This window comes from Anolis carolinensis, chromosome 1 (genome assembly GCF_035594765.1).
Source record: "Anolis carolinensis isolate JA03-04 chromosome 1, rAnoCar3.1.pri, whole genome shotgun sequence".
Taxonomy (NCBI): domain Eukaryota; kingdom Metazoa; phylum Chordata; class Lepidosauria; order Squamata; family Dactyloidae; genus Anolis; species Anolis carolinensis.
Window position 1 is genome coordinate 23,803,859 of NC_085841.1, and position 25,072 is coordinate 23,828,930.

A 25,072-nucleotide genomic window follows, 5' to 3' on the forward strand; every position below is an offset into this window, starting at 1 on the left:
GTCAGACTTAAAGGTGCCTTGAGAGCCTTTGATGTTTTATGAGTAAATTTTAACCAGCCTGTTAGATGTTTCAAATGTAAAAAAGCATGCATGTACACACACAAACACATTTCTATTTTGAAATATGTGTGACTTGAGGGCATGTATCTTTGGATCCTCTTTGGTGTGTGGTTATTGGGGTGTTAACACTTCAAAATTGACAATGGCATCCAAGTTAATATACAGGCAGTGTCTATGAGAAGGTCTTCATTGCTCATTTGGAAACATGTGGGAAAGACTGAAAACAAATTTAGATTTTAACATCATTGTATTTATTGGGTTCCGAAACAATACACATTCACATCCTTTAGAATACAGTACATTTGGCACAGTAATAATGGCTACAATGAAATAACCCTAATGAATGGCAAGAGAGTCATATTACAACTGTAAGAAAAAATCTGTACAAAGAAAGCCTCACAATAAAAAAGACAACCTCCCCACTCATGTAAAACGGAATACATTTCAATTTTTTTGCCAGAACTGTTCTGCACACAATGTCGAGGGAGATCTCTCTTTCTCACTTTTTAAACCCCTTTAGAAAGAGATAGCATTATTTTTACTGTAGGGAGGACCCTATCGTCCCACCATTGAGTAATGTGTCTTTTTTAAAAATGGGAAATAAAATATCACAACTCCTCCAATGTTTGCTTGCTTGGTCTATTGACATGAAGGACTTCCTGCGCAAGACTATCACAAAGTTGTACTGGAGAACCTAGAAATAGCCCAGAGAGGACGAATTTTGTCAGTTATGGATAAATGCAACTGTGGATACCAATCCTGTGGATACAGGGGATATATATATATATATATATATATATATATATATATATATATGAATTACCGTGCTATTTTTGCACTTTTAACTGTCATGGTTTCATCCTTTAGAATCCCGGGAATTGTAGTTTTGATGAGGCAGTGGAGCCTTCTGGCTGTGAATTCTAAGTGCCCAACCACAAACTGTAAATAGCAGGATTTCATGTGCCAGAATCATAGCAGTTGAAGTGCAAAAAAAAAAAAAAATAGCACTGTACTTTTATGCAATACCAGACACATGCCACATGGATGTGGACACACCGGATCATTTCCATCAGTTTGCGCAGACTTAGATGGATTTCTGCATTTATTATGACCAGAGCCAGTCCAACAATGAGGTGAATTAAGAGGTCGCTTCGGGCGCCAAACATACGGGGCATAGTCAAGACTGCTTTTTCTGTTGATTTGTTGTAAAACATGATGTTTTGGTGCTTAATTTGTAAAATCTTAATGTAATTTGATGTTTAATAGGCTTTTCCTTAATACCTCCTTATTATTCAACATTTCCGCTTATCCAACGCTTTTATTTTTCAGTGATTGTTTTTGGAGGGGGGGGGGGGCGCCAAAATTCTGTTTGCCTACACTTGAAAAATACCTAGGGCTGGCTCTGATTATGACAGTAACTACCTGCCTAAGTATGCTTACCTGCATGGAATCTTTTGCTTGCTTCAGGCAAAAGTTGCAGAATTGCTGTGGTAATACTTATCCATAAGCTTCTGACCTCTTTCCACTGAGCATTGCACAGCAAAAAATAACAAAGATTTGTTAAGATATTTCTTTTCATGCAGGAATGAGAGTAATACAGTCCACAATTTTGGGTCCAGCATCTTTGTGGAATGTGCCGATTGCCTTTAAAAGAATTCTCCACTTTGTAAAAAGACCTCTTTCCCCGTAAATACAGTAGTGCATGGTATAACAGTTTTTCATTGGAGCCAAACAGCTGCAGAAGGTAACTTGTGTCACTCTACAAAGCTGCCTTTTTCCATGGCAGGGGTAGGAATCCCGGGGTCGTTCAGTTGTTGGGCAAGAACTCTCATCAACCCATGGCCATGGACCAATTAACTAGCATGATGGGAGTAGTAGTCAGGCAATGCCTAAAATGCCCCCAGGTTCCTTGTCTACGGAAAAGACTACTTTGCAGTGTCAGTTCTTTCACTGGACATCCAAAGCTAACATGTGGCAGAACATACATTGAACTGGTATTACCATATAGGAAATTTATGGGTGATTTTTACACAAATTCCTCCCCTCCCCCGGCAGATAAACATAAAATAATGAGATGATGTAACCCTTGCGACATCTCTGTGCTTACACTCCAGAAGCGAGGGAGCTTTCCTACCCCCAGCCTCCAGCCCTTACATTTTAACAAAGATAAATTAAATTATTCTAAAAGGTTTGATCCATTATTATATTGGTAAGCCAGTCAACACATGACTCGATATATTTAATATTTTGAAATCATCATATGAATACATATACATATATATATGTATATATAATAATTACACCTGAGTTTAAAAAAAATACCAACATAATGGATTTGAAGGTTCTCCTTGTGGAAAAGAGGCTGCAAATAGCCAGCTGCAAAACTCACACTATCCAAACCCATCTGTTTGAGGAGATATCTTGGATTCAACTTCTCAAGCTGCTCTGTCAGTCAAGTAACCACAGCAGTGCTGTTTTGTCTCATGTTCCCTCAGTAACATAAGAAGCTTCAGGCCAGTTTTCCACAACCTCATAGTCTCTAGATGTGTTCAGCTATGTCACATCTAGATGGATATTCTGGGAGCTGACAGCCCAACATGACTGAAGGGCACCAAACTGGAGTTTGGTCCAGGCTATTTGGAAAAGCGTGTGCCTGTTGAGAGCCCATACCAGTGGAAAGCTCATGCCAACATCTGACAGTTGTCCCTTTCAAAAACCAGCATATGATATCTCCATACTTAATGGAGTATGGAGACCACACTCCATCGGATACTCCTTCTTACTTGTCAGCGAGTTCCATAGCAAGGTGGAACCATTCATAGTAGGCAGCAATATTTTAATCAGACAGCTATCCTACAAGCAGCATCAGGTTACTGAATGTAGCCACTCATTTTAATCCCCCTACCCAAATGCCTTGGTGTGTTGCTAAATCAAAGGCATTTTGGGGGAAAATATGGCAGGTGGACCAAGGCGCTGATGCTGGCCCTGGGCTTTGGCATGGGGCTTCTCTGCTTGGCACATGAGAAGCAAAAGAACAATCCTTGTTGCCGCATGTTCCCTGCTAGGAGGCCAGCGTCAGAATGGAGTCTACGTCTCCAAGCTGGTAACTTGTGTTTCTGGCAATAATGATCCTTCCTTGATCCACATCGCTATCATCTTTTATAGAGTTGAAGAGGACTATACAGGAGGTTTAGTACAGCTTAACATAGCTCTACATCTTCTTTTTTAACAAAAGAGAGAGAAATGAATGGGGAAAAACTCATTTTTGACAGTAACTTGAACCAATACACAAACAGAGTATTGCACATGGACATTATAATTATTCTTTCACAGGCTAACTTTTTTATATAATATGCCTGAACATGCAGCAGTTGATACCTCTATATTCATTGAATTCCACAGGCCTTGCAGTAAACACCTATATACAAAATCCTCACCTGTACAAAAGGGAACCCACCCACCCAACCTCTCTCCAAAAGGGGGAAAAAGGAAGAAAAAAAGCTTCTTGAGTGCTACTCTGCCGGTCACAAATATATATATATTTATATCTATATTTTGTGCAATTGGAAAATCCAAGTGCACCAAGTATAATGGATTCCCTTAGCTGCTCATTCAGTCCAAATGTGTATTTATGCAGAAATGTGTGTATTGGTCTATCTATATATTTATAGATATCCACACACAACACACAAACACACATTAATCTCAACGATACAGATACACTCACATGCACGCGCACACGCACACATAAACACAGGGTACTCCCAGAAGAGTACATAACACTGTCAGCATATCTACAGGTGGTAACGTCACATTTGTTAATGCACGGTATTTTCCACATGAGTTACCATATTTTTTTTTACAATGACTACACAAGAAATTTCATTTACAGTTTTCAGCAATGTCAGTTGTAATGTTGCATCTTGATCTTCAGTCTCTCAATACACTGTCATATAACACATGGGTTGGCTTTGAAATTTTCCTATATAAGCACAGTTTTATACCAGAGCCTCCCACATTCAATAATGAAAACAAAAAAACCAGTAGTCCTACTGGGCATGACTCAGTCTAGTGGCAGCATATAACATGATCTTCACCCCTTCTTCCCTTCTGGCCCTCGGATGGGAACAAACGTGCAGCTTGAAGATGAAAACTAGACTGGATGTTCAATGAATCTTCCCATTTAGCATGCATGGCTTTTGAAAACTGGAAACAGCATCCTTTGGAAGGGTTGATAAAGACCAGGGTTGAAACAGCTCGGAGGCACTTAACCCTTGCTTGCCTTGAAGTCCATGCAAAAAATGACTCCTTTGGATTTTTAAAGTGCATGTTAAATGCAAAGACACATTTACTCTAGACACACTGCACTATGGGACATTCATATGAATCATTTGTTGTTGACACCTGCATTCTTTCCAGTCCAAATTCATTTGTACAGACTGCATAGAACCAGTATATATGGGTCTACTCTATCAAGTCCCGGTTGATGCCTTGCAGTAGGCCATTCGTGGCCCAAGGCCAACAAGGAAGAGACGGGGCAATACAGTCAATGCACAAAGGAGGAATCATGCCCTTTTTTTTTTGTAAAAGTCTGCAAAAGTAACACACTGCTATTAACTGCAAATATACATCAGTCTGACCTAATACAATGAAAAAATATGGTGGTGAGCAGGGAGGGGAAGTCAGTTCAATCTTCTTCACATTACATGTGAGTTGAATCAGACATTAGCTTTTGCTATGGCAGGATTATCATGTATGTAATAAAAAAGCTGTAACATTTGTAGAAAACCTACTTTGCTTTATTAAAGCTATAATAGGCTTTTTGGCGAATCTGTCCATTCTTTAGCCCTTTAACATCTGTCTTTAAAGTATCTGTGTGTATATGTTTTTTGTCTTACATTCTGCATATAATTTATTTTAAACAAAATTTAAAATCATTGTTATATATTCTTACAAACAATATTTTCCAGGACAACTTTATGTGACTAATTTAATTAGTTGTACTTTTTCTCAGTTGGATTACTTTCAAACACTGTTTCAATCCACAATCTGCTTTGGAAGGAAATCTTGACTGTATTTTGCCCTATTCTCTGAGGTCTCATTGCAACATTGCCTGTTGGTAGAATGTGTTCATGCATGAGTATGGAGAGGTGGTGTTTGGGGGGGATTTCTCCTTCTAAAATGACATACCTTCCAGGGATAAAATGTTACCAGGAACAAAGTTCTGGAAGAATTCAGAAATGCATTCCATCATCCTCCTTAACTTCTCAACAGATTCATTGAAGCCAATGGCTCTCATTCCCAGCTTACCATGTTCCATGATAATACTGTATAACTATGGGAATGGTGTCCTGAGCCTCAACACTACTTCTATCCTAGGTTAAATCAGAATAAAAGAGATGATCTCTCTCTTCAGCTTTTTTTTGGGTACGGATCTGAAATGGATAGCTGTGGGGAAACCAACAACCAAACAGCAAACAGATCCCTTTATTTATTAATTTAATTTGTATTTCTCCCATAGCGGGATGGTCATGGTATGAGCCACTTAAGATAGTGTGCCATTGAATTCTACTTATTTTCCAAATTTACTTATTTAATAAGATCAAAGAATGGAGGTGAAATCGGGCATCATGGAATCTTCCCCTGAAATATTTGTGGGATTTCATGCCCTCCTTCAAAAGCCATGTATCAAATTTCAAGCATTATTAGCAGGGACTGTTTCCCATGTTCTCTTCAAGTGAAAAACTACAGCAACCCAATTAAATAATTATTTTTAGGCACAGAGCTTTTCTCCTTGCATGCAAAAAGGTGCTTTTTCCTTTGAAGGAGTGGGACAACATATAGATCCAGAGGATACATGTCTATGTGTCTTTTGGAACACTTTAGTTCTTCATTTATCTGCTCCAAGAGAATTCATCATAGTAGGTTATAAGATTATTCCTGCATTTTATTAAGATTGAGGTGTCGTTCCTTAATCAATTGATGTTGCTATCTCTCTCAATTCTTTCCCTCAGAACCAGGTACAAGCATTTCTTCAGCACATGAGCATATTGCAATAGTTACTCTGAAGAATACCGCAAGTTAAGATAGGTGTACTCCAATCTATGTTTGACTAAGGAATGGCACACAAGGGCATTGCATCTTGCATTACAGTGATGCATTTGTCTGCACCAGTTTGTCTCTTACCTGGGAGAATTTTTCTAGCTCTCAAAAACAAATGGCTAGCAACATGATTAAATCCGTTGTGAAAAGATTTACTAAAATCAACAGATTAAATGCATTAATCATGAGAGAATGAAAGAGTGTTTCCTAAATGTCATAACATAATTCAGTAGCACCTTTGAAACTAATCAGCTTGAGAATAAATTGATTTATTCTAGCACAAGCACACCATGCATGAAATGAAGTCTTTTGTCTCAATATATTTTATGAAGTGGAGTCTATAAATAAACCATTTCCAAATCATGCTAGAATAAACAAACTAGTCTGAAATATGCCACTGGTTTCATTTAGGTCTTTATATGTTAAAATGATTTTTCTCTCTGAATATTACTTTAGTGTTTTGTAGAGCTTCATATTGCACTGGGTGGTATGCATAATACTGCTGGCATTCTGTGTGTGACATAGACTTTTGGTTGTTGCGAAGGGGAAAATTCAACACCTTCCTTATGCAACACCAATCCCCAACCCATCAAAACCTATATGCCTCTTTCATTCCCAATACAGCCATTCCATAGCCAGTGAAGGATAGTGTGGGGCAAAGGCGTGTTCAACTATGTTCCTATAGCCAGACACACAATGACATCATAATCTGGAAAACACGCTAGAGGAAGCCTTGTTGCTGTGTGTCCACTTATAGGAATATAATTAGACTATCTATGGCAGACTACAGCTTTCTACTGGTCACTATGGAGAAGATAGCTCAAGTGGCAGATGATTTATATGGGAGTGGAAATGGTGAATAGTTTGACCTTTACGCTCAGTCTAGAACCTTAGCTAATGTTGGAAATTCAGTGGCAGATTTCTCATATACACATCTCAGGTTCATAGTTTTATGCTCATTAGAAATCTGAGATGATAGTTTGAAAATACCTTAATGGAGGAATAAAGATCAAACTAAAAATGACTCATAAATGAATTGGAGGACCTTTCTTCCTTACTGAAGTCCTGTCCTGGGTTGTCCATTCTTCCCTGATCCATTCCTATAGGTTGCACTGAGAGGAGAAAAGAGATCTGATTTCATTCCAATAGAAGCTTTTTTATAGGGAAAATTGCAGATTTGGACCCACACTGATCTAGATCAGGACCACAGCAAGACTTAATATCCCTTACCTCCATTCCAACGTGCTGATCTAGAGTGGGATCCTCCTACCTACAATTTTATATTTTTCAGATGTTGCTCACTAGGAATATCTAGTTGGGCCTAAATATGTATCCATGTGCTTAGAAAAGGACTACAAATCTTTTGTCGGGTCCTAGTCATGTTGCTGGGCACACTTTAGATCTGTACCCAAGCTGTCAAAATGCCTGCACAATCCTGTCAAAACACAATAGAGTCAATCCTGACTTTAGCATACATAGAGTAGACCCACTGTAAAGAAAAGGACTTAACCAAAATAAAGCTTTGATCCAATTGTTAGTGTCAAATAAAGGAGATCGACTAAGCCATGGAACTTACATAAGTGGTGACGTTCCAAGTTCGCACTGATTAAATAGGCCTACTCTAACTGGAAGTAACAACTGGCTTTAGATCTCAAAGTCTGTATCCAATATTATGTTGGTGCAGTACATCTTATATATGATTTGTAGGCTCACTTCAGTGGCATACTTCCATGCATGGGAGGTGGGGGTGGAAAGGGGGGGGGGTGCACACTCTTTCTGGGAATTAAAAAAAGGTCCACATTGAATTTTAAGAACAATAAAGCAGCAGCAAGAAACAACAGCAATGTGTTACACTTACAAATCCTGATACAAAATATTTTGCATTGTTTTGTGAGACAGATGTTATGAGAGCCTCCAGATCAAAGATGAGAGAAAAATAATAAATAGATAGATAATAGTGTAAAGGAATTGGTGGGGTATCTGGGCTCATGGTAAGAGTAGTAGTTCTTGATGTTCTGTCTGGAGGATCTTCCCAGGACCACATCTTGCAGAGTCAGTGATCTGGTGGTCACGATTTGAGGTGCAGGGAGGGCTCCTATGGCAGCAGCTCTTCTCCAAAATACGAGAAGCCTTTAAATTCCTCTTGGTTGATTTGCTTTATAATTGCATCATCCACTTGCGTTAATATGGGGTCTTCTCGTGTAAAGTCTTGATCAAAGTTATTTACATCCCTTTTGGTTTTCTGAGGAAGAAAAGCAGAAAGTTATGGATGAAGGGTGAACTTTACTGGCACAAACAGAACCAAAAACACAGAAATAGTGTTGTGGGTGGTGGTGGTGGTGTGAGCTTGTTTTGTTTCATTTGTTTGACTTCTAGGAGAAGTCAGTTCTTCTGAAATGACATATCAAAAGGGCCACTTCATACAGGAGAAAATGTAGATGACCAAGCAAGATTGCAGAAGCAAGAATGGTTTTGGATAAGCCAGTTTGACTCTTACGGAGAAGTTTGATAGTGATGCGATGGAACAGCAGACAGCAGAAAGTATGGTTTTGAACAGCAATAAGTTTGATAAGTAAAACATGGATTCAGTCCTATCTTGCCTGCGGGTGATATTACCATTTGATTCTAAATTTGGCATGAACATGACAAAAAAACAGAAATACTGCCCATTAGATGACACTGTGACTAACAGGTGAATTGAGACTGATTGAATAATCCCAGATTTTGTTCCCATTACTTCCAATTTTATACTAAGTTAAAATAAACTAACCTGGGGACAAGCATGAAAAGTCTCTTATCCTAGCGGGAGCTGAAATAAAATGTTTTGTGATAAAACTGGTATGAATCCCCCAAATAACAGGGGAAAATAGGAACAAAATCTGGGATTTACTGGTCTAATAAGTCTGGATGCACTCTTAATCCAGAATTAGGAAACTTTATTTTTTAGGTAGACTGATTTCTAGTTCTGGTAACTGGGGATTCTGGAAATCGTACCCCAAGGAAAACTCTTTCAATCCCTATTTTTTATCCCTGCCTATGTTCAGAATGGTTGTTTATTGACAATAATTTTGTATCCTTTCTTAGATCTCTTCTAAAACTTTAAACCTCTACTCTCCACTCCAAATATATTTAGCCAAGAAAATAGTGACTGATGCCAAGAAAACTCTGTTCTTAGCTGCTTTTTGGGAAATAGCCCTCCTACACCTTATGAAAAAAAGCACATGTGGTATTTTTAGGCCAACAAAAATTATAGTTCTTTTTTGTTTGCCTACTATAGCATGAAAGGAGTTTATTGTAGTTGGTATAAGCATTAAAGTTGCACTTTGTGTACTCCATTAACCTCTGATCACTGTCGTTACTAGGAATGAGACTGGGAAGGGAAGTTATAGGATTGATGTCTCCAAAGGAGAAGAAATATCATACTATCATACGTCAATACAGGATGAAACTGAAAAAATAATTGGTAGTGTTGAAATGAATTTGAGTACAAAAACTACATGGAAAAAAAATCCTCCAGGAAGGAAATACAGTAGAGTCTCACTTATCCAAGCCTCTGGATTATCCAAGCCATTTTTGTAGTCAATGTTTTCAATATATCATGATATTTTGGAACTAAATTCGTAAATACAGTAATTACAACATAACATTACTGCGTATTGAACTACTTTTTCTGTCAAATTTATTGTTAAACATGATGTTTTGGTGCTTAATTTGTAAAATCATAACCTAATTTGATGTTTAATAGGCTTTTCCTTAATCTCTCCTTATTATCCAAGATACTCGCTTATCCAAACTTCTGCCGGCCCGTTTAGCTTGGATAAGTGAGACTCTACTGTATATGCAAATACTAGAATTATACATTCCTACCACCAGTACCAGTAAGAGATCAGAATTCCTCTTTGCATGAAATCTATAAACATGTACAGAAGATATCTCAGCTATTTGAGCCATCTTCCTACTTTACAGTAGTTATCAAGCTGTTGTATTATATTTCCACTATATTGTCCTGTTTTAAAAATCTGCTTTGTGGTCACTTTTCTACCTTGGTATATAATAGAATTCAGTGTGGACTGGGAAACCACTATTGATCCAAAGAGTATTGCCTTCCAAATCCAGTCTTTCAAATGACAGGAGATTATGGTGAGAAAGGACGTTGACAGCTTAAACTGGCATGACACCCCGGCATAAGAAGGGAATCTGTCAGTAGGATGAAGTCTTAAGTGTACACTGGTCATGCTTTTGCAGTCTGAGGAGGAGAAAAAATACTGCTGAGTAGATTGGTGGAAAGGTTGGCCTGGCCATATCATGAGAATATATGACTTCCTTGAAAAGACAATGAAGCTAGGTAAGGCAATAGGAAAAAAGAAAGACTGCAATAGAAAAGGGTAGACTCAATCAAGCCCTAAGTCTATAAGACCACAGCAGCATTATTGGTGGCAGGTCTCTATTTCATGGGGCTGCCATTAGTTGACATAATTGTGGATAATGACAACAAATGGGAGAGGGTTGCTTCCAAGACGTAAACTAGCCCATTCTCTGCTTGCTTCCCATTAGAAGACAGACTTTTAAAACAAGCATTTGGTTGATTAACTGGCTTTGCAGTGAGATGTCCGTGTAGTATATTTTTATTATCTTTTAAAAAATGAGTTTATATTGGTTTAAGTTAGTGACCACTCATTGTGGTAAGTCAGTCTTTCAAAAAAAAAAAACCCTTTGGTATCATTATATTATTTTAGATACACCTTGTTTTAATAGTACAATACAACAATATAATACAGTTAGCAAATACTATTTGCGGTCTGACTTTTGGGATCCTAGGATCTTGAACACATTTTAATATTGGAACTAAATGGTTGGGAGGGGGATCAATTGTCTTCTTAACACAAAAAATGCCAACTGGAGAAAAAAAACCATTTTTTCAGGCAACAATAAAGAACAAAAGGAACTGGACCATCCCTTAAAAAATGAAAAAGAAGCAAGTGATGGGAGATCACTGAGATTTTAAAATAAAAAAGACACTGAGGCAAATAACAATAATGGAAACTTAAGGGAGCATGGTCTGTGTATTTTGTAGATATTTGCATATGCATATGAACTTTTGTATATCTGTGTGTATATATGGGTGAAAGAGTGAAAAGGGCGTGTTTGTGTGGTTATACACACAAATACACACATGAAAAGGGTATATTTCACTGAATTTATATATTTAGATTGTTTCCTATTAGTGACATATTCAAGTATTACTCCATCTTACTCTAGTGTATGTCTTGCTTTTCTGGTTGTTGCAAAGGTAGGAATTTACTACTTTCCTGGTGTGTGAGAATGAGTGATAAAATGTGTACAAGAAAAAGGTGGGATCTTCTGGATCTGAACATTCAAATGGGATCTTCTGGATTTGTAATCTCAAAATCATTGTGACACTCAGTGATATGAAGCCAATTAGTAACCTTCCCAAATATCCATTTTTACATGCTTTAGGTGAAGGGGCAATTCTTTTATTTTTCTCTAGATACTTCACATTACTGCACCGTTAACCCTCCACATTTATGGTAGTTAGGGGTGAAGGATCACATCGTAAGTGGGGAAAACCACAATTAAAAAGCCTTTTTTTTTTTGCCTGAGAGAAGACCTCTCTTGGAATCTCTAGGCCCTTCAGTGTGATTCTATGGTCAACTTCTGGCAGAAATTTACCACAAATTCACACTGAAAGACTTTGAGATTGAGACCAAATTACTCAAATCAGAAAGGACCATCTGATTAGAAGGGACCAGGGATACTTTAGAACATTATGGATAATGCTCAGTGAGAACAGACAACTCTACTATTCCCCAATAGTGGTCTCTATTGGATTGAATTCCTTTTCATGAATGGAAAATGCTCTTCTGTGCATAGAAGGGTAAATCAGGATCCAAACAATAGTCTTTAGAAGAGTAAATTAAAATCTTTACCTCACCTAAAACATTTTCACTTAGTAGGGCTTCAGATGTTTAAAATGATATCCTTTGAACTGTGCAAGAGAATGTGCCAGCTTCTTTGATGGAGATGCATGATGCTTCGTAGATGCATCATAAGGCAACCTGCTTACCTAACCATCTCTTTCTACACCAGATAGAAATATCCCTGTAGACATTCTTGGACTGTAACTCCCAGCATTCCTCACTATTAACTATTTTGCCTTTTGCCTATCTGCAGTCCAACAAAATTCCTACCTTTTCCACATTTCAATAGTATACTGCTGGTTCTCTGTGGAAAATGTCAATATGACTTTGGAACTGGAGTTGAAATATGCTGTTTCTCCTGATCTTCTTTTTGGTTTTTTGAGATAAGTTCTCTTAGGTATCTTACAAAGAACAAATAAGTGTATGAAATGAACAAATAGGTTTACCAAAAAAGGAATGATTCATACTGTTCATTATTATTTTCCTGCCTCTCTATCATTACTATACCGTAAGTCATGAGCTGAATGACTTCTTTTGGATAATTGTGATTTGGTATTAAGTTCTAGTAATGGTTGGTTTTTTTTTTTTTTTGACTTATTTTGTTTTGATGTAATTTGTTCATATGCTTCTTTGTTGGCACTGAATGTTTGCCATAAGTGTTGGAAACCACCCTGAGTCTCTTCGGGGAGATAGGGCAATATACAAATAAAGTTGATTATTATTATTATTATTGTTGTTGTTGTTGTTGTTGTTTTTGTTTCTGTCCACCGTCTAGTTTCTTGGTTGCCCTGTGATGAAGCAATCTGCTGACTTGACTGAAGCAAGTCAAATAAAAATAAAAAAGCATGTTAGTCTACAAGTTATAGTTTCAACAGTCATCTTAGCCCAGGCACTGAAACTATCTAGCTCCTCCTTCCACTGTTTCTGCCATGCACAGAGGATTTAACGTAATCCTAAAACCTGATAAATTAGTATTCCTATTCATATGGAGGGACTCTATACTGTCGGTCTCCATATAGGGAGAGGGATGATGAAAGACGCAAGGAGTTGGGTATTCACATGCCATACATGTTCACTTTCATTCTTTTTTTTTTGTACACTTGAATAAGACTAATCTTGTATATATTTTGTGTCACAAGGCAGCTTCAGGTTCAGAGATGTTTGCTCTAGAAAATGATTTCTCCAGAGAGCCAATACTTGATCCAGTGACTGAATAGCTGGCTAAGTTCAAGGCTACTCCAATCCAGTGATCCTGAAACATTTTGTATAGGAATGAAATGTTAATTAAAACTGAATAAAATCCTCAATCTAAATCTGTCCAGAATTGGCCAACAATATCTTGCTGCCCAAAGAACAAGATGATTTCTGACCTCCAATCCCACTTACAGAGATAAGTAGAGGAGCAATTTAATCTTATTTCCAACACTGGTGAGAAGATCATGAGTGTCTGACTAACTGAGGGATGACAGAGCAAGCGACATGGAGCATACAACGGTGACTTCTAATATGGAAGCACAACCAGGAGGTTGCTATTGCCTTCCCCACCCATTCCTGTCACTTCTGGCCTTCAGGGATCATTTCACTCTGAGAAATGGTAGGATTGGGCTTGACTTGCCCAGTAAATCTTGATCTTCCCAGCTGTGAATAAGAAAATGCCAATTGGTCCCATAACTTCTGTTGCATTCTTATCACTTATAACTTCTGTTGCATTCTTATGTATTAGACAGGCAACTCCTATCACATACAGAAAGACCTGAGTTTTAAATTAAGCAGGGTACCCTATCTTGGAAGCTAAGCATGGCCAGCTCTGTTTGGAATTTATATAGGAGACCACCATGTATAACAGAAGCTGTAAACTATATTTCAGAGGCAGGAACTGGCAAAACTACCTTTGAGTATTCCTGCCTTACGAAATCCCTATGAAGGTCATGGAGCTGCCTTAAAACAACAGGCAACTTGACAAAACATGCACATACACACTATGTAGGTAGAGTCACTGGCAGGATTTACTTCACAGTGAATACTTTCAGCTCTCCTATATGGTGAATGGCAACACAGAAAGGCAGGAGAGTGTATAGCTAATGCATTTATCTCTACCCTGCCCCTCACAGAATGGCAACCCCAGGTAGGCTGTGGAGGATGATGGAGGAGAATTTAGGTTCAATGGTACTCCTATTGAATACAAGAGTGTACAAATTACCTGTCTTCAGAAGCAGAATAGCAATGCAATTCCATTTACAAGTGAAGATGATTTTCTATAAATGGTTGACAGACTTCACTTTGGACCTCATCCCATAAGCAGGGGAAAGTGAAGGGAACCATCTGACTCTGTTCCCTCCTGTTGAGGTCTGTCTTCTGGGATAGCCAGCCATCCCATGCCCTTTCCTCATCAAGGTTCATCTTTCCCCCGCTTTAATCACTTTTGGAGTCGGGTAGTACCTGACTCCGCAAAATGCATTCTGAGCTCTATTTCCACGAGGTGCAGAAACAGATTTCCACAGAGTTCTACTGAAAGTACTTTATGTCATGTGATGGCCTCTATGGGTCTCCTGTGGGACTCTGCTGCTGAAGCACATGGAAATGTAGCCCAGAACCCATGGGATGTGTTCCTTAAATACTACTAGAAACATGTGAAGAACTGCTATTGCTACTGGAATAATAGGGTCCACTCTCACTCCTATTTCAAGCTTTACTCATGTCAAGTATCCACAGTGTTTCTCCTACAGCCACTGATCTGAATATGTTTGTCATATCAAGACCAGGGACATGTATAGAAACTCAGGGAAAAGCAGTTTATAGGGAAAGTCTGTCAGTTATGCAAATCCTTTTAACACTGTAATTATTTACCTTCAGAAAAAGTTGATTAGAAGAAGGGACATTTGAAAGACAGATTCTTACAGACACACAGTACCAGTCTCCTCAGTATATGGAGGGCTCTTAGATGCCATTATGGGTGACATGTATTTATTTCTTAAGGTAAGCATAATATTAAAGCTTGCCACAAAATATGGTGGATATTAAGCATATACTTGGAAACTTTCCCACCTGTGATGAGAAAGGATGTTTTGACACATCTTGATGCAGTATAAGGTAGGAGCAGTTGTTCGTTTTTCAATGATTTTGGCAGTCTATGTCTTTTTGTTGTTGTTGAAAAAACCATTAGTATAGTAAATAATTAATGGAGCGCATAGATCCCCCCCAATACTGTATGTGAAAAATGAAATTTTCACGAAAAAAGTCTCCAAATACAAAATTCATTAAAAAAGTGCACAAAAAGTCTTGCAATTCTTGTCCAATGGGGAGAAAACCTTTGAAATTGTTCATTCTTGCAGCCATGGCCAAATACTAGCTTATATCACTTGGAGATTTTGCTCTAAGTCTCTACGTTCATTTGCATTATTATATTAGCGGGTCTAAGCTTGGTGCAGGTCAGTTAGGAAATTTACTTCTATATCTCAGTCCAACCACCAAAATAAACATCCTGAGATAAGGGTACCAAAGGAACTTGAGGGAATCCATGAAATAGTGTTTTACAATGGTTTATGGGTCAATTCCACTGCCCAAAGTTGCTCTGAGCAAAATACATTCCATGCAAATGCATGCAGTTCAGCCCCCTCCCCTTGTGCTCCCGCCGCCTGCTTATATGCCATTTGCCATGCATCCCAATGACTGAATGGAAATATATGAGACTGGTGGGGGGGAGGACACCTCACATTTGTATATTAGGCCTAAAAATGGACCTACCTGAACATTTTCCCCCACATTGTAGACCTTACCTTAAAGAGGGACATTCACACTGAAGCAAACTTGAAAAGAGAGAACATTCACACAAAAAGAAATTTACTTGGCCGATCCTTTCTAGTGTTCCCATTTCTGTTACTGAAGGACATCGCATTTTAAGAAGGGATTAGCTTTATTTTATTTACCACTCAAACTGCAAAGACATAATCCTATGCCTAGGACAGGTTTGGTGAGAAACTGCATATGCGACATTATGACTGCAACTGAGCAGAACAAGGGGAGGAAAACCCTAGTTTAATTTGAACATAATTTGTTCACCGTCATTAAAAAGTGAAAACGCACACAGCAAATTTCTACTAGGTTCTTTCTGTTTAAAATGTTGCCTCCAGAAGGAAAGTCCCTCTTTAAGGATTCCAGCCACATTTTTTTGCAATCTGTTTTCTGCTCCAACTCTACTGTCCTGTTGTTTATAAAAAGATTTATACAAATGGGACTGTAACAAAATGTGGCATGGTGCAGTAGTTATTGTTTTAATCATCCACCCACTCCATTTCACTCCCACTCGGTCTCCCATTTCTCCTACCCACATACAATTCTCATTGGGTTTTGGGGGATATATGTTTCCTTAAGGTCCCTTAAGGTCTTCTTTTTTTAATTGTGTTTTTAGATTTTGGCAAACCTTGTGGTTTCCCAGTCTGTCAACACCTCTGTCTTATGTAGTTGGTGGTATTTGGGCTACAGCCTCAGATCGTGATCAGGTAAATGGGATATTTATTTTCATCTACACAAAACAACAGTTCAATGCAAACTATTGGAAACTGTCACCCTGATTCTATGGGCACAACTACACTGACTACCTATTTGCGGGTAAAACTAGCAGAGGGAAGCAGTTTCAGTGACTACATTATAAGCTCTGGAACCAGTTCAGGGGCTGGATGGTGCTTACATGCACCAGAAAAGCTTCCATCAAACCAGTTTCAGCATCCGCAGTGACTGCAGCTTGACAGCACAGAAAATGGTTTTTTTTTTCAACTTCCCCTGAGTCATGCTGATGCACCTTAGGCCAGCGGTTCTCAACCTGGGGTCCCCAGATGTTTTTGGTCTTCAACTCCCAGAAATCCTAACAGCTGGTAAACTGGCTGGGATTTCTGGGAGTTGTAGGCCAAAAACATCTGGAGACCCCAGGTTGAGAACCACTGCCTTAGGAGATCTATTCTGGAGTATCCCCCAAATTTGTGTACCTTGTTTTAAAGCCCTTGAAGTACACTTCAACATGTTTGCAACATGCAAACGCCACACACTGAAGCTGTCTTCAAGCAGCATTAAATGGTATATGTTATCAGTGGCATCACCATCATTGTATTATTATTATTATATTATTATATTTAATAATAAAAATGAAATAATCACAGATTTATGCAATGTATGGTGTTGCGTGCAGAAATGTCTGTCTCTGCACAATTTTCAAAAACATTAGCAAAGGAAGACTTTGGAAAATTGTGGTGAGGTTTTTCCCCGAGTTCTGGCTGCAAACATTTGGTAGGTATGAGGATTTGTAGTTCTAGTGTTTTTCTTTAACAAAGAGTGTTTATCTTTCTTTATTCAAATAAGACATTTTGCTGCAGTACAATACTGAAAAATCTAAGAAGTTGCTGGTATCATTAAAACAAGACTTATAAGGAGCAAGAATACTGCACAGAGAGTTTTAAACAAAATACATATAGAACAATTTTGAATTTAGCAATTACAGCCAGAACTATGGCATCAGCATCCTGTGATCTGAGAAGTCGGGAGGGAGTTGGACAAGCACAATTTAATCCTAGGATGGTGGAATGACCCCCCCCCCCCAAGGGTGTAGGTGGACTATAGTAATTATGTTTAAACCTGGAGTATTGATGGACTATAGTAACTATGGCTTTGTTCAAGCAGAGGGGATAAACACCTAAACCTGGAATTAGGAATCAAACAGTAACCACATAGGCAAATGCAATGCAACAGTCACACTTGAGTCCGTCAGTTTACCAGGGGCTTCATATCTTTTTTGGTTTTTCTGCCTAACTGAAATTGCATTATAGGAGTTTATGTGGATTTAACAAACACATAGAGGACAGGATTCATAACTGCTAGATTACATTGCCTTTGTGCTGCTGGTATTAATGACGATAACCTCTGTTTTAGACACAGAAAGTCTGTTATTAAAGATACCACCTCCAAACCAAGAAGTTAAATATATATAGGTTCCATTTCTATAATGGCTTCAAAATATCTGGATTTTTTTCATATATAATTTTAGTTGGGTGAAGGGATTAGGCCTGGTATTGGTGCAAAAATAGTCTACAGGCCCCTTTCCCCATGTAATACGTCTGCCTTTACCTTGTGCTTCCCTCAGCAGAGCAGAGATTTGGGCCCTTTCACACAACAGAATTACTGAGCCATGATCCCACTTTATTGGCCATGGCAACATCTTATGGAACCATGGGATTTGTGGGGTTTTTTTTTTAACTCCCATCAAGTAGACTTCAATTTATGGCAACACTATGGATGAGAGACCTTCATGTTACCCTATCATCAACTATTCAGGTCTTGCAGAACCAAGGATGTGGCTTTCTTGATAGCGTCTGTACATTTGCAATGCATCTTCCACCTTCCACTGCCCTCTACCTTACCAAATATTATTGTCTTGATGTGTCCAAAGTACAGTAGTCTCAATATTGGCTTTCAGGTAGAGTTTAGGTTTGATTTGCTATAGAACACTTTTGTTCAGGGAAGGGCATTTAAGATTCTCACCCAGAGAGCTCTAATGTTTCACCAAATTACAAGATGCAATAGGATGTTGGCATGTCATTCAAAACTGAACCACAATGCTATATTAGTGTAGTATGAACAGCGTAGGTGCCTGCTTTGAGGGCTTATACACCCTGTTCCATCCATGGAAAGGAGTTCAATGTAGAGTGCAATGGGGTTCTCACGAGTTCCTCTAGCACCTATCTTGCTTGAATAATTAACACACTGCTTTCAGTCAGACCTTACTAACTGACTGAAGCACATCTGATATTATATCTTCCTGGATATGGAGCTGACTTGTTAGTTCTTTCAGTCTAACATTAGAAGCAGTGCTTGCATGATAAGGAGGCCAAAATGAAAATGATAGGAGAGAAAGAGCGGCAGCGGGTGTTAAACTGTAAGGTATTCATATAGGTGATTAGCAAAATGGCTGTTGTTAAATATGGGTGAGGCAAAAGGAGAACTGAATGATTGCAAGGACCTGAGAGAAGTAGTATTTTGCATTTTTCCTCGGTATTTGTTTCACTTTAGCTCAGGCCCACCAGTATCACAACCGAGAGAGAGGTACTCCTCAACTGTTGTGTTTGCACTTAGTATAAGTTCCTGTTAATTCTTGCTGTCAGGACCACAAACCTCCTGCCACCAATTCTTCTATTTCTCAATTAATTTGACTCTGTCCAACTACAGTGCAAACTGCAATTTGTGCACTGTGCCCAACTTCTGCAAATAGGAATGATAGAGAACTTGGGTTCGATCTAACTATTAACAAGAATGCATATTTCCTAGAATTTGTCTCTTTTCTTCCCATAACTGAACTCCCTGAGAGATTAAATGCCTCAGTAATCAGCCTTACAAATCTTTACCTTCCCATGACCAACCACAAAATAAATATATGGCAGACAAGCTAAAGAAAATCACTTATTATTACATCTTTCACAACTTAGGGCAGCACCCTGGGGTTGTTATGATAAATGTTTTGCCCAGTTTGACCCCAAATCTCCTCCTAAAACAGGACTAGGAATCATGTGACCCTACAGATCTTTTATATTACAAGCCCCAACAGCTTTAATAAGGGGAGTTAATTGTGAGCAAATTGGGATTTGCAGTCCAGCAACAGCAAGAGGACCGCATTTCCCCCCACCTTTGATACAGAATAAAAGTAAATTGTGTTGAGTTCTTGGGTTGTGCAACTATAACATTTTACAAACACCTTGTGGATTTAGTACACTTGCCCCTGATCTAGCACTGGAGGTACATTATATTTATAGTATTTGACGGTAAGAAGTATCAATAAGGATAATTCCAGGATTTAATTATGATTTGAATCACATTTCCAAAACCTTCAAATTCTATTTCCACAAATATTGTAATATGGTCCAGAGCTCAAAACATGCCAAAATGAGATTGTAGAATAAACTGTGTTGAAACTAATTACTGAAATGTACTTTTTCACATAGTTTTTAATTTCAAAAGTTGGAGATTGATGTGAAAATGGAAGGGAAGAGGCTTATGAACATGGAAAGCTAACACAGACTGGAATTTGAGTGGTTTGTGACTGAGTGTACTTGGCAGTTGTTTTGCCTTCCAACTGGAATAAGACCAGCTCAGAAAACTGAGTCTAGTAGAGTTGCAATGGGCCCCCTTGGATGACTGTGGAAGATTTTGCAGTTATTTATTTTATTATTTTATTATTTTTATTATTATTACACACATTTATACCCCGCCCTTCTCCCCGAGGGGACTCAGTGATTGTGACTTAAGTGGTATTTATTAGTACAACCACACATGAGACAAAGAGTTATCCATTGCCTCTGATAACTGATTAGAAGAAGCAAAGCTAGAGCTTCAAGCAAAGGTACAAATGGGCAGCTTTCTCCGAGGATGCTTATTTGGTGTAACAGGTTTTCATTATTTACATACGGTGGCTTTTCAAAATTGTAGTTATTTTGCTGCAACTAAAGTCAAAATTTCCCAGTCAAGACACAACACTCAGGGCATATCATTTTTTTTTAAAAAAGCAACCTGATGTATGGCAGGATGTTGGATTGGGTGACCCTTGTGGTCTTTTCCAACTCTACGATTCTATAATTCTGTCTACGAATGGGGTATAAATGTGTTCATTGGGAGGAATAAACTTGCTGGGACTACAGTTAGAAATCTTTGTTTCTGTGCAAAGCTGACCCATGTGATGAGCTAATAGAAATGCAGTTTAGTATACCTTGCTGTGATGGTAGCGTATTCTTTGGTTATGATAACCCATTGTCATCTCTTGGACAGGAAGGAGTATAAAAGACTTCCTGTTTTGCTTGGTATCTTGCCTGAGCATTAAGGTCTTCTGGGCTTTTGTTTAGATTTCTGAGCATTCTTTGCTCTTGGACTAGTCCTGAACCCTGACTTTGAGATCAAATTTGTCACATGTCTTGGGTGATATGTTATCTCCACCGCATCCCAAAAACCCACTCCTTTTTTCTTTCTGGTGTCACAAAATCTTAGGGTTTTATTCCTGGACAAGTCCCATGAACTTAAGGCTGCTACCTCATTGGAAGATCTAATTAGAGGTGTGGATGCTATGACTTAAATCTACATAAATCTAATGTGGGCTGATGACTATCTTGCTTCTGCCATCACAGATCACTATTCCAACATGCAGTTTATTTTAACTACCACATGTAGAAGCAAAATCTTAAACAAGCACAATATATCACGTTTTGGGCAACCTTTCTATCTACCACTGGCAGGGCTGAAGTTGGTGCCATCATTGACTGTTATTATTAGTAAGAAGAAGGAGGAGGAGAAGCCATTCAAGAGGGTAAAAGAAAGACTGCATGGATAAGAGCCAGCAAATGACATATTTAATCATAATGCGCATGGGAAAAAGATGGATAATGATTAAAGGTAAATACAAGTAAGTTCATTGGAACTCTGCATTTAAGTGTTGTGTGTTTTTTAACTGAAGGACTTCAAATTGTGATAGAAAAGTGTTAGAAAAGAACAGAATTAAGAGGGGATGTACAGTTATACTTAGGATTAAATGACATCAATAACAGAACTGGATCAAATGTGAGATAGTCAAACTGGGTTTAAATAATACATATTACTGAGGATAATTCAAGACAGGATGTTCTTCTCTTTCATCACCTGATACATCATGGCTTTCAACTGATGTACACTTTCAGTTACACATCAGATTGATACTGAGGGATATGAAAAATATCCATTTGCAGAAATTAATCTGAATGGCTCATTATCCAAGATATAGCTTGCTATTAATTGATATAATATATGTGAATCTATTCTAAGGTTTTGAATCCTTGGAACAATTTAAAAAAAAAACCTTTAATATTCTTAGTGAAATCTGCCATAATCATAATATATTTCTTTGAAAAAGTAATAACAATGCATAGTTCTGAGTATATATTAATGCTCAACAACAACATAACAGACCATACATTTGAGTCCACTGTAGAGTCTACTGAAGTATCCAGGGAAAGTACTAGCAAGCTATCAATTGCAAAATGAATTCTCAGAGGTTATGTGTGTCCAGAGGAGGGTGACTAAAATGATCAAGTGTCTGGAGAACAAACCCTATGAGGAATGACTTAAAGAGCAGGGCATGTTTAGCTTGTAGAAGAGAAGGCTGAGAGGACACATGATGGCCATGTATCAAGATGTGAAAGGAAGTCATAGGGAGGAGGGAGCAAGCTTGTTTTCTGCTGCATGGAGACTAGGACGTAGAACAATGGCTTCAAACTACAGGAAAGGAGATTCCTCTTGAACATTGGAAGAACTTTCTAACTGTGAGAATTGTTCGGCAGTGGAACTCTCTCCCCCGGACTGTGGTGGAGGCTCCTTTTTTGGAGGCTTTTAAGCAGAAGCTGGATGGCCATCTGTCGGGGCTGCTTTGAATGAGATTTTCCTGCTTCTTGCAAGGGGTTGGACTGGATGACCCATAAGGTCTCTTCCAACTCTATGACTCTATGTTTCCATGGCATTAGAAACAAGGATTTGGAACTGTTGAGAAACATAAGAAATGCAAAGAAGGAACTATGTCCAAGGAAACTTGAAGCTTCTTAAGGCATATATCTATTTAAAAGGATGTAGTGCAGAAATGTGTACCAAGGACATTCCTGTACTCAGGAATCATCTTTGGAAACATGGGGACATTGAGTCAAAACAGTAGTCTCCACAAACTTTCAAGTGCTACCAAAATTAACTGAATTCTAAGACTATATTTCTAGTCAAAACAGAAGCTTCTAGAAATATCCTTAGCCTCAGCCAATCACTCAATAAGCCAACACAATGTGATTGGTGGGGGAAAGAAAAAAAAAGGAGATGACTGTATTGTGTACAGAGACATTGGCTGTAAAAAGGATTGAAATATCCTGAAACTGGCAAATCCCATTGGCATGTCTCTCAAGTAAAGTCTTTTCTCTTTGTTATTTTTATAAATACCACAGATCAAAGCTTCCCTGATGTAGAGACTGTTGCAGTATATATCTGGAGTGAATGTACATTCCAGTATGGATATGTTTTGATCAGAGATACCATGGAAACATAGGGTAAATTCATACGTTCTGAATAATGCAGTAGACGATGGTCAACATATGATTATCTTACCTGTAAGTTTAGTGATGAAAATGTGGCAGTGGGATAAGTTTCCTAATCAGTTCATGATAAAAAATTTAGCTGAAAACAGGTATCTTCTAAGATATTTAAAGTGGGGACCCACTTTTTCAAAAACAGGATTCCATGTGTTAGTAGGAGAGAATAAATCTTTTTTTTAATTCACTGCATCATTCACTAAGATGACACTTACCTCTGAAGCAACCAAGCACTTGATTATATTTAGCACAGGACATATTTACCATATGAGCTTTTGCAATATTGCACTCTGAATATCATAAGTGAAATCAACCAGCTGGTATGCTACACACTTTCAAACACTTTTTCTTGTACAAACTCAAATCACTACTTACAATCCGAGGTTTGAAGGGTGGCTTGATTTTCCTTTGTTCTAGAAGAACCCAATCGATTTCCTTAAAGAATGGGTGTTGCTTAATGGCATCTTCACCATTCTGGGTTGCCACACAGCCAAGTCGCTTATTTGGATTTTTTGTCATGAACTAGAACAGAAACAAAATATATCCAATATTAACTATATTGTGAGCACGGGAGGATTACACTATCAAGCCAAGTCACGACCCTTGAAAGAGTGCACTTTGGCTTGGTCTGATCTGACTTTCTGTAGTGATATTACAACCAAGGGAATCTATTCTGGGTTTCACCAGTCACAATTTTATGCCCCTTCTGCTGAGTTGACCATAAAATCACACTGGAGGACCTAGAGCAGTGGTTCTCAGCCTGTGGGTCCCCAGATGTTTTGGCCTTCAACTCCCAGAAATCCTAAACACAGGGGGACCCACAGGTTGAGAACCACAGACCTAGAGATTCCTAATGAGAACATTTTAATCAAATCTGCAGATATTCAAATCCACAAAAGTCAAACCCTCAAATGTGGAGGGTCAACTGTATTCATATTTAAGGATGCTTCAACATCCTTAATTTGACGACCTCCAGCAAACATTTGCAGATAAGAAAAATTAAAAGCCTGCTGAGATGAAACAGTTTTTGAATCTATGGTTCCTACCAGCTTTAGCAAACCTGGCCAATGGTGAGAGATAGTATCATAACTAATGCTATGATTTGTAACACTTTACTTGTTTTGATATCAACACTAACAACTACTAACATAGTTACTTTCGAAAAAGTAACATGACAGACTATAATGTTGCTAAATTCTTTTCTTACTGCATTAAGTAATGCTTGCCCATTGGTCTTTGGATACTACTCTGTTATTTTTTAGAAGTACATTGGAAAGATTTCCATTTTAAAGTATATCTTTAAAAACATAAGTAACTAAAAAGGAAGTAGCCAACTAACAACACAACCAACTGTTCTCATGTAAAAAGAAAAAAGAAAAATCAATAAGAGATCTTTTTAAAAAATATCATTTTAAAAAACCTGATTTTCCAAACTCTAATAAAAGATGGTTGATGAGATAGTTGGTCACCATCTGGAGGACTACAGGCTTCTGGTCTGCATTCAAGCTGCCAGGGATAATTTTAGGGCCTTTTGCGTGCAGAGTTAAGCTGCAGTTCCTCCATTCCCCGTGTTATTCTCATCTTTCAAGGGAATCAAGTCTAAGACTTAAATAAAGGTTTTGAATTCCCAGAAGTCACAAGATACTTAAACATTTTAATAACTTCTGGGCTGTCTAATGTCAAGAAAGCTCTGGAAATGAATGGGACCTCGGCCAAAAGAGCACTGCAAAGATTTCGGCTTTCCTTTAGAGAAACTAAAAGTACAGGATTCTCACAGCTTTTAGTTTCAAAGTAGCCCTGGTTGCAGAGATTGTATAGTGTTTCTGGAAGACAAAGATAAATACT

At 38.2% G+C, this 25,072-nt stretch overlaps 1 protein-coding gene across 2 annotated transcripts in view; it reads right to left on the minus strand.

Annotated features, from left to right (window-relative positions):
• Positions 1–288: 288 nt before the first annotated feature.
• The window catches only part of prkce (protein kinase C epsilon), a 371,743-nt gene continuing 346,959 nt past the window's right edge, over positions 289–25,072 (minus strand). Inside the window, exons 14-16 of one of the 2 annotated variants that reach the window (XM_062971291.1) lie at positions 23,603–23,749; positions 15,878–15,907; positions 8,186–8,404 (exon numbers count right to left, since the gene is read on the minus strand). In XM_062971291.1, coding sequence (XP_062827361.1) covers positions 15,893–15,907; positions 23,603–23,749 — 162 coding nt within the window. In that variant the 3' untranslated portion in view covers positions 8,186–8,404; positions 15,878–15,892. Of the gene's footprint in view, positions 8,405–15,877; positions 15,908–23,602; positions 23,750–25,072 lie in introns of both variants that reach the window. The other variant, XM_062971287.1, reaches the window with a different exon arrangement.